At 46.6% G+C, this 17,175-nt stretch overlaps 1 protein-coding gene across 4 annotated transcripts in view; it reads left to right on the top strand.

Annotated features, from left to right (window-relative positions):
* The window catches only part of ZNF251 (zinc finger protein 251), a 37,386-nt gene extending 21,534 nt beyond the window's left edge, over positions 1–15,852 (top strand). For 2 of the 4 annotated variants that reach the window (XM_032256724.1, XM_032256731.1), the window contains 2 exons: positions 6,885–6,942; positions 13,256–15,852. In XM_032256724.1, the coding sequence (XP_032112615.1) occupies positions 6,897–6,942; positions 13,256–14,994 (1,785 nt within the window). In that variant the 5' untranslated portion in view covers positions 6,885–6,896 and the 3' untranslated portion in view covers positions 14,995–15,852. The remainder of the gene's footprint in view (positions 1–6,884; positions 6,943–13,255) is intronic. The other 2 variants (XM_032256704.1, XM_032256714.1) reach the window with 1 other exon arrangement.
* The last annotated feature ends 1,323 nt before the right edge of the window (positions 15,853–17,175 follow it).

The following is a 17,175-nucleotide window of genomic DNA, read 5'->3' as shown; positions in this document are numbered from 1 at the left end:
GGGGTGAGTGTGGTCTCCAGGGCCCTCCATGGTGAGCAGGGGGTGAGTGTGGTCTCCAGGAGCCACGGTGAACGCTGGCTATTGTCACTGTGGTGGGTGGTGAGTCCCAGCCACGACTTGAGCATCCATGGCAGGGAGCCTCCTGTTGCACTGGTCCTCCCCACCCAGTGAGGTTTCCATGACGTTTTTCTGACTTGTGGGCATGGGATTGGCCACATTTAGGGACAGTTGTGGGGGATCTGGGCCAGTGTCCTGGAGGAATTTAGTGCACATTTCTGTGGGCATGAGTGTTATCTCTGGCCTGATACTAAATGCCCTGAGTAGCTGGTCAGCCCCCTTTTCACTCCAGCAATGCAAAATCTCCTTTTTTTTTGAGATGGAGTCTCGCTCTGTCACCAGACTGAAGTGCAGTAGTGCGATCTCAGCTCACTGCAATCTCCGACTCCTTGGTTCAAGTGATTCTCCTGCCTCAGTCTCCCAAGTAGCTGGGATTACAGGCACTCGCCACCACACCCAGCTAATCTTTGTACTTTTAGTAGAGATGGGGTTTCACCATGTTGGCCAGGATGGTCGTGATCCGCCTGCCTCTGCCTCCCAAAGTGCTGGGATTACAGAGGTGAGCCACTGCGCCTGGCATCTTTTTTTTTTTTTTTTTTTTTTTTGAGATGGAATTTCACTCTGTCATCCAGACTGGAGTGCAATAGTGCGATCTCAGCTCACCGCAACCTCTGCCTCCTGGGTTCAGCCCTCCTTAGCCTCCGGAGCAGTTGGGATTACAGGTACCTGCCATCATGCCTGGGTAATTTTTGTATTTTTATAGAGATGGGGTTTCACCATGTTTGCCAGGCTGGTCTTGAACTCCTGAACTCAGATGATCTGCCCGCCTCAGCCTCCCAAAGTGCTAGGATTACAGGCGTGAGCCACCATGCTTGGCCTTTCTTTCTTTCTTTTTTTTTTTTTTTTTTTTTTGAGACAGGGTCTCACTCTCCTGCTCAGGCTGGAGTGCAGTGGCGTGATCTTGGCTCACCTCAACCTTTGCTTCCAGGCTCAAGTGATTCTCCTACCTCAGCCTCCCAAGTAAAGTAGCTGGGATTACAGGCATGCACCACTATTGGCCTGCTAATTTTTGTATTTTCAGTGGAGATGGGGTTTTACCATGTTGGCCAGACTGGTCAAGAGGTCTTGAACTCCTGACCTCAGATGGCCCACCCTAAATGCTGGGATTACTGTGCCTGGCCAGTGCAAAAGTTTCTCTCTTTTTTTTTTCTTTTTTTTCCAAGACGGAGTCTTGCTCTGTCAATAGGCTGGAGTGCAGTGGCGTGATCTCAGCTCACTGCAACCTCTGCCTGCGTGGTTCAAGCGATTCTCCTGCTTTAGCCTTACCAGTAGCTGGGATTACAGGCATGCAAGCTGATTTTTGTATTTTTAGTAGAGACGGGGTTTTACCATGTTGGCCTGGATGGTCTGGATCTCATGACCTCGTGATCTGCCCACCTCAGCCTCCCAGTGCTAGAATTACAGGTGTGAGCCACCATGTCCAGCCTGTAAAATATCTCAAGAAAAATTTGAATTCCTACCATACAGGAATTTGGTCTCCAGTTCTTCTTTTTTTTTTTCGTTGAGATGGAGTCTTGCTCTGTCACCAGGCTGGAGTGCAGTGGCACCATGTTGGCTCATAGCCACCTCCACCTCCCAAGTTCAAGCGATTTTCCTGCCTCAGCCTCCCAAGTAGCTGGGACTACAGTCACGTGCCACCATGCCTGGCTAATTTTTGTATTTTTAGTAGAGACGGGGTTTCACCATGTTGGCCAGGATGTTTTCGATCTCTTGACCTCGTGATCCGCCTGCCTCGGCCTCCCAAAGTGCTGGGATTACTGGTGTAAGCCACTGCGCCTGGCATTGGTCTCCAGTTCTAATTCCACTGTCCCCTGCGGTTTTGACCTTTTGGATTATTACCAGAAGAATCTGAGGGTGACCTCTGTGTGTCCCCACCTCACAGGCAGCACTTCCCTCTCCAGGGTGTCCCAGTGGCCTCTGAGAGACCAGGGTCAGCACCCATCAGCGCCATCATTTTCTGGTGTCAGGGTTGACCCCCAGGCCCCGGGGCCACAGGGCCAGAGCTCGGCATGCTGGTGGCAGCAGCACCAAGTAGAGTCGATGCCACTGCTGTGAGCCTTGTACTCTGAGAGCTGGGCGGAGGCCCCCGGCACCTGGTGGGGCAGGGACTGGGTGGTCAGGCATTTGCTTTTGCCCACCAGTTGTAGTCACTTCCTGCCAGAGATTAGACCCATGACACCCCCTGGAGTTGGGGGACAGGGCTGACAGCCACTGGGACAAAGCATGGACATTTGCAAGGGGTCATGGCCAGCCTCTGCGGGGATTGCCCACTGTCTGGGGTCTGTGGTAGACCTGGACACCTGTGAACGCCGCAGGAGGTTTCCCTATAGCCATGAGCTTTCTTCACAGCACTGGGATAAAGGAAACCACCAGGCAGGTGTGGCATGGGAAGGTCCCCAACCACGGGACCTTGGTCTGAGTGGGCGTCTCCTCGGTCACGATTTCAGAGACACAGAGCCACCCTTACCTGCCCAGCAGCCACTTAAGGTGCACAGTTTAGGCATCTGGCGCGTCCAGCCTAAAACTTTACCAGCTGCTGGGTAGACCCTAGCAGCAACTCTGCCTTCCCAGACGCAGTTGGCCCCACTGGCAGTGATTTTAGTCAGGCAGGTGCAGCTGAAAGGCATCTCATGCTAAGTATGGGTATGTTCCGTCCCAGCAACTGTGTTAGCTGTTCCAGGGTTTTTTCTTTTTTCCTTTTCTTTATCTTATGGAGAAAACCTCTTCAGTGATTAGGCACAAGATGGAAAATAAATATCTTACTCATAGGTCTTAGGGGTACACGGCATGCTTGAAGGCCACAAGGAGGTCGGCATGAGAAGAGGATGGACGGCGAGCATCTGGGGTATCTGCCTTTCTTGGGGTTCAGGGTGTGGGTGGAAGCCCAGACTGGGAGAAGAGGAATTGCAGGGTTTGAAGCAAACACACACAAGGAGGGCTCTTGCTCTGCATTCCGTCCAGGTTCGCGTACAATCAAGCAGCTGGGTGCGGGTAGGCTTGGAGCGGTGGCCTCTGACCTGCAAGGACTAAGAGGGAGGGGTTGGGAACTCAGGTAAGGCTGCTTCAGAGGCCTTATGGCAGCCAGAGCTCATGTCGAAAAGCAAAGCACCTGCGGAGGCAGCTCGGAAACGAGCTCGCTGCACTGTGGTTTTTGAGAGGTGGGGTCTCAACGTCTTGCGCATGCACGTCTCAAACTCTTGGCCTCAAGCGATCCTCCCACCTCAGCCTCTCAAAGTGCTAGGATTACGGGCATGAGCCACCACACCTGAATTAAGTTTTTTTTATATATATATATATATATATATATATATATATATATAAAACTTTATTTAGACGGAATCTTGCTCTTTTGCTAGGCTGGTGTGCAGTGGCACTATCTTGGCTCACTGCAACCTCCGTCTCCTGGATTCAAGCGATTCCCCTGTCTCAGCCTCCTGAGTAGCTGAGACTACAGGTGCGCATCACCACGCCCAGCTAATTTTTATATTTTAGTAGAGATGGGGTTTCTCCATCTCTACTAGGGCCAGGATGGTCTCGATATCCTGACCTCATGATCCACCCACCTTGGCCTCCCAAAGTGCTGGAATTACAGGCGTGAGCCACCACTCCCGGCCTTAGGTAATATTTTATCAACCTTTTCATTTTGTTTGTTTTGTTTTGAGACAGAGTCTTACTCTGTCGCCCAGGCTGGAGTGCAGTGGCACAGTCTCACTCAGCTCACTACAACCCCCACCTCCTGGGTTGAAGCAATTCTCCTGCCTCAGCCTGCCTCTTGAGTAGCTGGGACTACAGGCACGTGCCACCACGCCCGGCTAATTTTTCTATTTTTTAGTAGAGAAGGGATTTTACCATGTTGGCCAGGCTGCTCTTGAACTCCTGACTTCAGGTAATCCACCCGCCTTGGCCTCCCAAAGTGCTGGGATTACAGGCATGAGCCACTGCTCCCAGCCTTTATCAACAATTTGTTAAATGCAAGCAAATTATTACCACTGCTAGTATTAAGTTACCTGCCGTGGTTTGCTTTTGAAGGCTGATAGGTTCCAACGCTCAGTCTAATGTAATTGGCCAATTTGTCTTTTTATTATGGCCTCTCAGTCATGCATAGATTTTTGGATGATCTAGAATTGATGTACAGCCATTGTCCCCACAACGTTTATGGAAGATTCCAGACAGACATCAAATTTGGAAGAACTTTATAGTGAAGACTCATACACCCACCACCGAGGTTCTGTGTTAACATTTTTTCATGTTTCCCCATCCCACTATCCCTATACTAGACCCATCATCTACTTACTTTGTTTTTGCTCTTAAAGTAAATTGCAGGGCTGGGCACCGTGGCTCACACCTGTAATCCCAACACTTTGGGAAGCTGAGGTGGGCGGATCACTTGAGGCCAGAATTTGACACAAGCCTGGCCAACATGGCAAAACCCCATCTCTACTAAAAAATATAAAAATTAGCTGGGCATGGTGGCACATGCCTGTAGTCCCAGCCACTCGGGAGACTGAGGCATGAGAATCACTTGAACCTGGGAGGCAAAGGTTGCAGTGAGTTGAGATTGCATCATTGCACTCCAGCCTGGGCAACAGAGAAAGACTCAGGAAAAAACAAAAACAAAACAGTTGCCGGGCGCGGTGGCTCACGCCTGTAATCCCAGCACTGTGGGAGGCCGAGGCGGGTGGATCACGAGGTCAAGAGATCGAGACCATCCTGGTCAACATGGTGAAACCCCATCTCTACTAAAAAGACAAAACATTAGCTGGGCATGGTGGCGCGTGCCTGTAATCCCAGCTACTCAGGAGGCTGAGGCAGGAGAATTGCCTGAACCCAGGAGGCGGAGGTTGCGGTGAGCCGAGATCACGCCATTGCACTCCGGCCTGGGAAAAAGGGGGAAACCCCGTCTCCAAAAAAAAAAAAAAAAAAAAAACAGTTGCAGCTGTGAAGACACGTCCTTTATTAAAATTATTGGGCCAGGCATGGTGCCTCAGTCTGTAATTCTAGCACTTTGGGAAGCCAAGGTGGGCGGATCACCTGAGGTCAGAAGTTTGAGACTGGTGTGGCCAACATGGTGAAATCCTGTCTCTACTAAAAATACAACCTGGTGAAATCCTGTCTCTACTAAAAATACAAAAATCGCTGAGCACAGTGACTCACACCTGTAATCCCAGCATTTTGGGAGGCTGAAGTGGGCAGGTCATGAGATCAGGAGTTTGAGACCAGGCTAGCCAACATGGCAAAACCTCTTCTCTACTAAAAATACAAAAATTAGCTGGCTGTAGTGGCATACACCTGTAGTGCCAGCTACTTGGGAGATTGAGGCAGGAGAATCACTTGAAACTGGGAGGCAGTGGTTGCAGTGAGCTGAGACGGCGCCACTGCACTCCAGCCTGGGAGTGCAACAGAGTGAGACTCCGTCTTAAAAAAATACACACACACACACACACTAGCAGGGCGTGATGACTAACACCTGTAATGCTGGCTACTCGGGAGGCTGAGGCGGGAGAATAGCTTGAGCCTGGGAGGCAGAGGTTGTGGTAAGCAGAAATTGAGCCACTGCACTCCAGCCTAGGTGACAGAGTGAGACTCTGTCTCTAAATAAATAAATGAATAAATATAAACTAACCATGTAGCAGCACTAACAGGACACTTCCTTTAAACACATATGTGTCACTAATTGGAGATCAGTGTTTGTTTATAGTTTTTTCTTTCGAGGTGAAAATTACATAAATAGAATGCACAAATCTTCAGTGTGAGTTTGCTCAGCTTTAAGAGATAGACACACTTGTGTAAACCAAACCTCTATCAAGATACGGAATGTTACTGTTGCCCTGAACGTTTCATTGGTACGCAGGACACCATTAAGGGAACACAGGTTTTTGTAGCTGGAGGAAGACGAAGAACTGTGTAGTTTCGTGAAACTGTGCTTCTGATAGCAGCTGTTTGTGGTAATTTTGACTAAAGTGTTGATTGGAATAGTCTAAACTCGCAGGGGAACGAGGCTTCTGTGTGTGATTAGTGCCACACTTAGACCAGGAAGCAAGGTGGCCTTAGCTCTGTGGCCCACATATCCCACGGATGATGTCAGTGTAGTGAACCACTAACGTCGTGGGGCTTCCCCGGAGCTCCGGAGGAGCCGTCATCTTGAAGCATTTAGGTCGTTTGGGGCAGGTGGCGGAGAGCCTGTCCTCAGGCTTAATCCCCTGTGGCTGCCAGAGGCACTGCTGTCTCCTCTGATGGGGGGCGTTCCCACCACAGTCACTGGCTGGAAGATCTTGTCAGCCGAATGGAAAAGGTGATTCTGTTTCTACTGATTCGCCTTTGAAGGGCAGTGGTGAGCACAGGGGCCCTGCTTAAAAGTTCCGAGTGTGTGTCGGGGGTGCCCAGGAGGTTAGAGATGGGGCCCCCGGGAGCCAGAGGTTCCATTCCCGCCCTCCCTACCACAGTGTCTGACCTGGCCCTGCAGGCGCTCCTGGCAGTGCCTCCATGTGGACTTTGTGCCCAGGCTGAGTTGCAGTCGTGTTTGTTGGGGGTCTCTTGTCAGGGACCCCCGATGCCTGCGATGCCTCGTCACAGCATCACGTGCTGTGCTCTCCGTGGCTGTGTTACCACGGGAGGCCTCTGGGTGGCAGCAGAGCCCACTTGTGCTGCTCTCCCAGTCCAGGGATTGGTGCTCTGGGCTCAGCGTCTGGAGGGTCATTTAGGCCAGGTGGATAAAACATGGCCTCTCCACTTAGTTGTTTTCTGAGTTCTGTTTTGGCACTTTTCAGCCGATTCTGGTGATGTATGAAGGAAGAGGCACCGCTGGGCCTGCCATACAGCTGCACAGTGAGTGAGCGGCCTCGAGTTGGTGGGTGAGGGCACCCCCCCTGGGAACACTGCTGCCTGCAATGTTGAGAAACTGTTACAATTGGACATTTTAATCCGAGTAGTCACAAAGAACACATATAACATGTTGATAGCATGATGAGAGATGTGTTTTGGTTTTGGTTTCAGAGAAAGGGTCTTACTCTGTTGCCCAGGCTGGAGTGCAGAGGTGAAATCTCAGCTCACTGCAGCCTCCACCTCCTGGGCTTAAGCTCGCCTCCCAATTCAGCCTCCCAAAGTGCTAGGGTTATGGGCACGAGCCACCACGCCCAGCCCAAAAGATCTGTTTTTAAGCGTGCAGTTGCGTTGATATGAGGCATCAGGGAGGAGCCTGGCATTTAAGAGGAATCTTAAATGCTTGCTAAAAGGGCACTATGTATGGTTAAAACAATAGTAAATAAATTTTTTCCCCAATTTTTTTTTTAACTTTTATAACAAGGAGCTTTAGGAGTAAACTCTTATTTTTAATTTTTAAATTTGAATATAGGTCAGGCACACTTCATTTTATTGCACTTCACTTTGTTGTACTTTGCAGATACTGCATTTTTTTTTTTAAGATGGAGTTTCACTCTTGTCCCCCAGGCTGGAGTGCAATGGCATGATAACAGCTCAGTGGAACGTCTGCCTCCCAGGTTCAAGCAATTCTCCTGCCTCGGCCTCCCAAGTAGCTGAGATTATAGGCGTGCACCACCATGCCCAGCTAATTTTGTATTTTTAGTAGAGACAGTGTTTCACCATGTTGGTCAGGCTGGTCTCAAACTTCTGATCTCAGGTGATCTGCCCACCTCCGCTTCCCAAAGTGCTGGGATTACAGGTGTGAGCCACTGCAACCAGCCAACATTTTTTACAAATTGACGGTTTGTGAACCTTGTGTTGAGCGAGTCTGTCAGTGCCATTTTCAATAGCATGTGCTCACTTCTGTCTGTGTCACATTTTAGTGATTCTTGCAGTATTTCAGACCTTTTTATTATATCTGTTACAATGATCAGTGATCTTTAATGTTGCTATTGTAATTGTTTAAGGGCACCGTGAACCCTGCCCGCATGAGATAGTGAACTTAATCAAATGTTGAGTGTCCTGACCCACTGAGCAGCCATTCCCTCCCTCTCCCCCTCTCCAAGGGCCTCCATATTCCCTGAGACTCAGCAATATTGTAACTAGGCCAATTAATAACCCTGCAATGACCTGTAAGTGTTCAAATGAAGAGTCACACATCTCTTGCTTTATTGCAAATGCTAGAAATTATCAAGCTTAGTGGGAAGGCAGAATGAAAGCTGAGACAGGCCAAAAGCCAGGCCTCTTGCATCTGTTAGCTAAGTTGTGAGTGCAAAGCAAAAGATCTCCTGGTGTGGTGGCTCATGCCTGTAGTCTCAGCTGCTCATAAGGCTGAGACAGGAGAATCACTTTGACCTCACAAGTTTGGAGGCTGCAATGACCTATGATCACACCACTGCACTCCAGCCTGGGCGACAGAGTGAGACCCTGTCTCAAGAAGATACTAACAATAAAAAGAAAAGTTCTTAGGCTGGGCGCAGTGGCTCACACCTGTAATCCCAGCACTTTGGGAGGTCATGGCAGGCAGATCACGAGGTTAGGAGATCGAGACCATCCTGGCTAATATGGTGAAACCCCATCTCTACTAAAAATACAAAAAATCAGCCAGGCATGATGGCACGCACCCGTAGTCTCAGTTACTTGGGAGGCCGAGGCAGGAGAATTGCTTGAACCCGGGAGGTGGAGGTTGCAGTGAGCCGAGATCGTGGCACTGCACCCCAGCCTGGGCAACAGAGTAAGACATCATCTCAGAAAAAAGAAAAGTCCTTGAAGGAAATTTGAAGTGCTATTCTGGTGAACTCATGAATGACAAGAAAGTACAGCAGCTTTATTGCTGGTGTGGAGGCAGTTTCAGTCCCCCTCAAACTGTCTGGCTAGAAGATAAAACCAGACACATTCCTTTAAGCCAAAGCTTCACCTCTAGAACAAGGCCCTAACTCTCTTCAATTCTGTGAAAGCTGAGGGGAAAAGGAAGCTGCAGAAGAAAACCTTGAAGCTAGCAGAGGTTGATTCATGAGGGTTAACGAAAGAAACCGTCTCTATAACAAAAGTACAAGGTGAGGCAGCAACTGCTGATGGAGAAGCTGCAGAAGTTGTCCAGAAGACCTAGCTACGGTGATTGATGAAGGTGGCTACACTAGCAATAGATTTTCAGTGTAGACAATCAGTCTTCTATTGCAAGAAGATGCCATCTAGGACTTCCATAGCTAGAGAGGAGCAGGCAGTGCCTATCTTCAAAGCTTCAAAAGACAGGCTGCCTCTCTTGTTAGGGACAGTGTACACAGATTGTATTGCTTACTGAATGTTCACAAATCAGACCCAGCCATGTGGCCAGCACAGATTAGGAAACAAAACAGTATCAGCTCTACAGAAGCCCAGTGGTGTCTCTCCAAGGCACTACTGCCACAGGGATAGTCACTGAGTTTTGAACTTTTTATAAATAGAACTTTACAGCATATACTCTTTTATGTTTGGGCTCTTTCACTAAAAAAAAAAAACTTTTTTCAGAGGCAGGGTCTCACTCTATTGCCCATACTAGAGTGCAGTGGCACAATCATAGCTCACTGTAATGTCAAACTCTGGGGCTCAAGTAATCCTCCCACCTCAACCTCCTGAGTAGGTGGGCAGGTGTGGACCACCATGCCTGGCTAAGTTTTTTAATAGTCTTTATTATTATTGAGACACAGTCTCACTGTGTCACCCAGGGTGGAGTGCAATCACCCAATCTTGGCTCACTGCAACCTCCACCTCCCAGTTCAGGTGACTTTCCTGCCTCAGCCTCTGAGTAGCTGGGATTACAGGAGCATGCCACCACACCTGGCTAATTTTTTTTTCTTTTTTTTTAAGTAGAGATGGAGCTTTGCCATATTGGCCAGGCTGGTCTTGAGCTCCTGGCCTCAAGCGATCTGCCCATTTCTACTTCCCAAAGTGTTGAGATTACGAGTGTGAGCCACCACACCCAGCCTAACTTTGCGTTCTTGGAATAAACCTACTTGTTCATGATGTGTTATCCTTGTTACATATATTACCAGATTTGGCTTCTTAATGTTTTGTTTAGGGATTTCACATCCATAATTGTGGGTGAGGTTGGCCTCCAATTTTGTTTTCTCATACTGTTGTCAAATTTTGGTATCAAAGATGAATTAACCTCACATACACTGTTGGAACATGTATCATCTCTTTCTGTTTTCTGGATGTGACTGATGAAGAATAAAACAGAGAATGAACAAATAACCAAAATGAAAAAGGTGCCACCCCCTAGATACTTCAGACTATAATAAAAACATATTTTGGGCCAGGTGCAGTGACCTATACCTGTAATCCCAGTATTTTGGAAGCCGAAGCAGGAGGATTGCTTGAGATCAGGAGTTGGAGACAAGCCTGGCAACATAGTGAGACCCTGTCTCTACAAAAAAAATTAGGAATGATCTGGGCATCATTCCTAATGATGCACACCTGTAGTCCCAGCTACTTGGGAGCCTGAAGTGGGAGGAGCACTTGATCTCAAGAGTTCAAGGCTGCAGTGAGCTATGATCACACCACTGTACTCCACCATGGCAACAGAGCAAGCCCTGTCTTTTAAAAAAAGAAAGAAAATACATGCTGACCTAAGAAGAAAAATAAATAAATAAAGAAAAATGGTGGGGGGAAGATATTTTGTGCACAATTATGCCAAATATTTTGAACATTGAGATAAAATGTATAAATACCCTAAAAAAATAAATTTATCAAAACTGACCAAGAAAAGGTTAATTTTTTTTTTTTTTTGAGACGGAGTTTCGCTCTTGTTACCCAGGCTGGAGTGCAATGGCGCGATCTCAGCTCACCGCAACCTCCGCCTCCTCGGTTCAGGCAATGCTCCTGCCTCAGCCTCCTGAGTAGCTGGGACTACAGACACGCGCCACCATGCCCAGCTAATTTTTTGTAGTTTTAGTAGAGACGGGGTTTCACCATGTTGACCAGGATGGTCTCGATCTCTTGACCTCGTGATCCACCCGCCTCGGCCTCCCAAAGTGCTGGGATTACAGGCTTGAGCCACCGCGCCCGGCTAATACATAATTCTTTAAGTGCTGAATACATTGACTCATAATTTAAAACCGTTCCTCAGAGAAAATGGCAAGCCCAGATGGCTTCATCAACTTATACTAAACACTTAAGGAAGAAATAGCAACTATCTTACATGTATCTGTTCAATAAAAGTTGGTTTATGCTGTTTATATAATTTTAGAACCTCATTCTTCACTTTGTAATACAAGCTTTTTATTTAATTATATCTTTCTATTATAATAATGGTAGAATGGTATTCCATTATGTGAATGGTCTTTAATTGGTTTAAACAACCTCCCAGGCTGGGCACAGTGGCTCACACCTGTAATCCCATCACTTTGGGAGGCCAAGGAGGGCGGATCACAAGGTCAGGAGTTCGAGACCAGCCTGACCAACATGGTGAAACCCCATCTGTACTAAAAATACAAAAAATTAGCCTGGCATGGTGGTGAGCACCTGTAATCCCAGCTACTCAGGAGACTGAGGACAATCACTTGAACCCAGGAGGCAGAGGTCGCAGTGAGCCGAGATTGTGCCATTGCATTCCAGCCTGGGCGACAGAGCAAGACTCCATCTCAACAAAAAAAAGCCCCCTGTTTTTGGACATTTGGGGGGCTTCCTTGTTTCCCCATAATTACAAAATGCAGTGAGCATCATTGCAGTCAGTCATTTCCACGTATATATGGCAGTCCACTTAGGATAAATCCTAGGGGAGTAGTTTGGAGGACAAAGGGTGTGTGAAATACCAATTTTTTGGTTCAATACTGCCACTTTTTTAAAAAGTTACATTTTGGCTAGGCACAGTGGCTTGCACCTGTAGACCCAGCTACTTGGGAGGCTAAGGCAGGAAGATTGCTTGAGCCAGGGAGTTCAAGGCTGCAGTGAACTGTGGTTGCACCACTGCACTCCAACCTGGGCAACACGGCAAGACCCTGTCTCAAAAAAACCGTTTATATACAGTCCCACCAACAATAAATGGCATGCTTGTTGCTTTAATTCTTACCAATGCTCAGCATTATTTTTTTAAAGTCTGTATCATAAAGCCCAAACTTCTCAACCTCTTTGCAGTGCCTCCTGTGTCTACCCTGCCTCATCTTGCCCCAATCTTCCCTCATACTTCTAGCTCTAGCCATGGTGAGATTAAAAAAAAAAAAAAAAAGACAGTTTAACTCTGTCACCCAGGCTGGAGAGCAGTGGCGTGATTCTAGCTCATTGCGGTCTCAAACTCATGGCCTCAGTCACTCTTCCTGCCTCAGACTCCCAAAGTGCTGGAATTATAGTTGTGAGCCAGTGCACCCAGCAGTGAGTTTCTTTTTCTTTTTTGAGACAGAGTATCATTCTGTTGCCCAGACTGGAGTGCAGTAGCACCATCATGGCTTACCACAGCCTTGACCTCCTAGGCTCAAGCAATCCTTATCCCTCAGTCTTCTGAATAGCTGGGACCATAGGCATGCACCGCCACACCCAGCTAATTAAAATTTTTTTTCTTTTTGTATTGACAGGGTCTCCTTATGTTGCCCAGGCTGGTCTTGAACTCCTGGCTTCAAGCAGCCCTCCTGCCTTGCCCCCCCCTCCACCAACTGAGATTACAGATGTGAGCCACTGCGTCTGGCCCAGATTCTTTAAATCAGGAACTTGATTGATATTTTTGTGCATCACAACCAGGCCCAGGCCTTCCTGTCTGCCACTGCTAACTTATTTCCTTTGTCAGGTTTCAGCTTGAACCTCACTCCTGGAATTTTTTCTGACCATGTAGACTGGGTTGGGTCCAATAACACATTTACACAGTTTCTGTCATATTGTTTATCATTATTTTTAAGAACGAACTTGCTGTCTACCTGAATAGAACATAAACTTCATGAGATCAGAAACTATATCTCCCTGTATATTCCTTACCTAGAACATACCTGGTCTTCTAAATATTTGTTGAATAGATTAATTTGCCAATTTGATGGTGAAAAATTATAATTTGTTTTGATTTGACTACTTTGATAACTAATGAATATTTTTATTCTGTTGATTGGCCATCTTTACTTTTGAATTCTGCCTTTCACGTTTTGCTATGAGAGCATCTGCCTTCTGCATAATGGTTGATAGGAGCTTCTAACACGTCATGTACTTTATCCCTGATGGAGGGTTTTCTCAAGTAACTCTTTGTGTTTTTCTTTAACAGATTCTGAGGTTGGGACCAAGAAGGAACTATCTATTTTAAACCAAAAATTTTCTGAAGAAGTAAAAACCCCAGAATTTGTATCAAGAAGACTCTTAAGGAATAATGCACAGGCAGCTGAATATCAGGAAGTATGGGGCCCTGGGGACAAACTGGAAGACAACCTGGGAAATTCTGCCTGGCAGAGTTTGAACAAACCCAGCATTCACAAGGGAGTTTTAACAGAAGCTATCGTGGACAGGGAAAGATCTTTGGGAGAAAGAACCCAAGAGTGTGGTGCATTTGATAGAAACTTGAGTCTGAACCAAAATGTTATTAGACGTCAAAGAAATAAAACAAGAGAGAGAGTCTTTAAATGTGATATATGCAGCAAAACCTTCAAATATAATTCAGACCTAAGTAGACATCAGAGAAGTCACACTGGGGAGAAGCCATACGAATGTGGCCGATGTGGGCGAGCCTTTACTCACAGCTCAAACCTTGTTCTGCACCATCACATTCACACTGGAGATAAACCATTTAAATGCGACGAATGTGGGAAAACTTTTGGACTCAATTCTCACCTCCGTCTTCATCGGAGAATTCACACTGGAGAAAAACCCTTTGGGTGTGGTGAGTGTGGGAAGGCTTTTAGTCGAAGCTCAACTCTTATTCAACATCGGATAATTCACACAGGAGAGAAACCCTACAAATGTAATGAATGTGGAAGGGCCTTTAGCCAGAGCCCCCAATTAACTCAGCATCAGAGAATTCACACTGGAGAGAAGCCCCATGAATGCAGTCACTGTGGGAAGGCCTTCAGTCGAAGTTCCAGCCTTATTCAGCATGAGAGAATCCACACTGGAGAGAAGCCCCATAAATGCAATCAGTGTGGGAAGGCCTTCAGTCAAAGCTCAAGCCTTTTTCTCCATCATAGAGTTCATACTGGAGAGAAACCCTATGTATGTAATGAATGTGGTAGAGCCTTTGGTTTTAACTCTCATCTTACTGAACATGTAAGGATTCACACAGGAGAAAAACCCTATGTTTGTAATGAGTGCGGCAAAGCCTTTAGTCGGAGTTCCACTCTTGTTCAGCATCGAAGAGTTCACACTGGGGAGAAGCCCTACCAATGCATTGAATGTGGGAAAGCTTTCAGCCAAAGCTCCCAACTCACCCTACACCAGCGAGTTCACACTGGAGAGAAACCCTATGAATGTGGTGCCTGTGGGAAGGCCTTCAGCCGGAGGTCAACCCTCACTCAGCATCAGAAAATTCACAGTGGAGAGACTCGCAAATGCAGAAAACGTGGTCCAGCCTTTGTTCACGGTTCCAGCCTCACACCAGATGGACAGATTCCCGCTGGAGAGAAACAGAGCAGAGCCTTTAATCATGGTGCAAATCTCATTCTACGCTGGACAATTCACACTGGTGAGAAATCGTTTGGATATAATGAATGTGGAAAAGCTTTCAGTCCCCCCTCACAACCCACTGAAGATCAGAAAATGCATACTGGGGAAAAGCCCTATAAATGTCAAGAATGTAGAAAAGCCTTCAATGGGAATTCAACCCATATTCAACATCAGGCAACTCACACTGGTGGGAAACCATGTCATGGCAGTATGTGTGGGAAAGCCTTCAGCCAGAGCTCACAACTCACACCACATCAGCAGACTCATGTTGGAGAGAAACCTACTTTAAATGACGGATCTAAAAGATACTTTATTCATATCAAAAAGATTTTCCAAGAAAGACATTTTTAATTTTAATGTGGAAGGGCCTTTAGCCAGAGCCCCCAGTTAACTAAGCATCAGAGAATTCACACTGGAGAGAAGCCCCATGAATGCAGTCACTGTGGGAAGGCCTTCAGTCGAAGTTCCAGCCTTATTCAGCAACTGTTCCAGCCTTATTCAGCAAATGCAGAAGACAGTTTAGCAACTGTTCATTTTACATTAGATAGGATGGCATAATGAAAGATAAATAAGGTCTAAATATTACTGGCAGAGTAACATAAATAGTTCAGATGACTATTAAAGTCATTAAATCTGGAAATAAACACAAGAGAGTTCACTCTGGGAAATCAGACTGTGTAAAGGTTACTGCCATGCTCAGGAGTTGAACTGTGGGGTTTCGTATCTGGATACTCATCACGAATGGATGGAGGGCGTGAGAAGTGAGCCTTGCTGGTGCTCTGGGTCTACCCTACCTGACATCCTTCCAGACTCACCCTTGTTTCCTATCCAGGCCCAGGCTTGTGGCTGAGAACATCCACTTTCAGTCCCATACACCTGCCTTCAGGTGCGGTATAGAGAACTTGGGCCTGTTGTGGGGACTCAGCCTTATTCTCTCCACCGTCTCTCCCACCAACCCCCAGAGGAACTGCAGGTAGATGTTTCTTCCTTGCTTGGAGTCCCAGTTTTTGCATTTGTAAAATGAAGGTTTGTTTTTGGTCCTAAGGAGCTCTGCAGTTTGGCAGAGAGAGGGACCTTAGAGGTCAATAAAGTAGCTGTCTGCCAAGTATCTCCACTTTTGAAAACTATAATTACTGATAAAATTTGTTAAAAGGCAGGTTTGTTGAAGCATAATTTATAAACAATAAAATTTACTCTTTTTAGTGTATAGTTCTGTGGGCTTTGACAAAAACATACACTTGTGCCACCACCACATTCCAGATATTGGACGTCTTCATCACTACCAGAATTCCTTTGTGCACTCGTGGTCAGCCCCTCCTCAACCCCAGTCCGTGGAAACCACTGGTTTGTTTTCTTCCATTGCCTCATCATTTCCAGAATTACAGTGTGCAGCTTGTTTGCATGTGGCTTCTTTAACTGAACGTGATGTATTGGAGTCATCCATATTGCCTGTGTAGAGTGCTTTTTTACTCCAAGTAGCATTCCATTGTGTGGATGGAACCAGTTGTTTATCCATTCACCCATAGAAGGGTATTAGGACATTTTCAGTATGGGCAACTATGATTATTTGGTCTCTTTTATTTTTTTGAAGTGGAGTTTCTATCTTGTCACCCAAGCTGGAGGGCAGTGGCGTGATTTTGGCTTACCACAACCTCTACTTCCCAGGTTCAAGAGATTCTCCTGCCTCAGCCTCCTAAGTAGCTGGGATTACAGGCGCCTGCCACCACACCCGGCTAATTTTGTATTTTTAGTAGAGACAGGGTTTCTCCATGTTGGTCAAGCTGGTCTCAAACTCTCAACCTCAGGTTGATCTGCCCGCCTCAGCCTCCCAAAGTGCTGGGATTACAGGCATGAGCCACCGTGCCTGGCCAGGCAACTATGATCAAACCTGCTATAACTGTGTATCAACTACAGGCTGTTTTGTGAATCTAACTTTTCAGTTATGTTGGGTAAACAGGAGTGGGACTGCTGGGTCACTTGGTAAGCTTATGTTTAACGTTTTAAGAAACTGCCAAACCGTTTTACAAAGTCAGCTACACATCTGCCCGATGATGTGTGAGTTTAGTTGCTTTCAAACTTCACCAGATCTTGGTATTGTCCCTTTTTTAATTTTCTAGCCATTTTAGTGGAGATACAATAGCATCCGTGGTTTTAATTTCTCTACTGACCGATAAGTATCTATTTAAAGAGTTTCACTGGGAAGTTTGAATAACACTATAGTAGTTAATCTCTCAGGGTGTGATACCCTCTGAAATCCTGATTTTCAATTCTGAGACTCTACCTACAAGAATCTTTTTTCAAATCTACTCTTCATTCTCTCCAGGTCTAACTGAAGTATTACCCCCCCTCAAGGAGCCTTCCTTAGTTAATGTCTCATTCCATCTTTGTTTTCTTTTTTTCTTTTGAGACAGTGTCATATTCTGTCACCGAGGCTGCAATGAAGTGATCACAGGCCACTGCAACCTTGACTTCCTGGGCTCAAGCAATCCTCCGACTTCAGCTCCCAAGTAGCTGGGACTACAGGGACATACC

This window comes from Sapajus apella, unplaced genomic scaffold, assembly GCF_009761245.1.
Source record: "Sapajus apella isolate SASKATOON/1434 unplaced genomic scaffold, GSC_monkey_1.0 scaffold3, whole genome shotgun sequence".
NCBI classification, from domain to species: Eukaryota; Metazoa; Chordata; class Mammalia; order Primates; family Cebidae; genus Sapajus; species Sapajus apella.
Note: the sequence above shows the minus strand (reverse complement) of the source record. Positions and strands in the feature narration are given on the sequence as shown.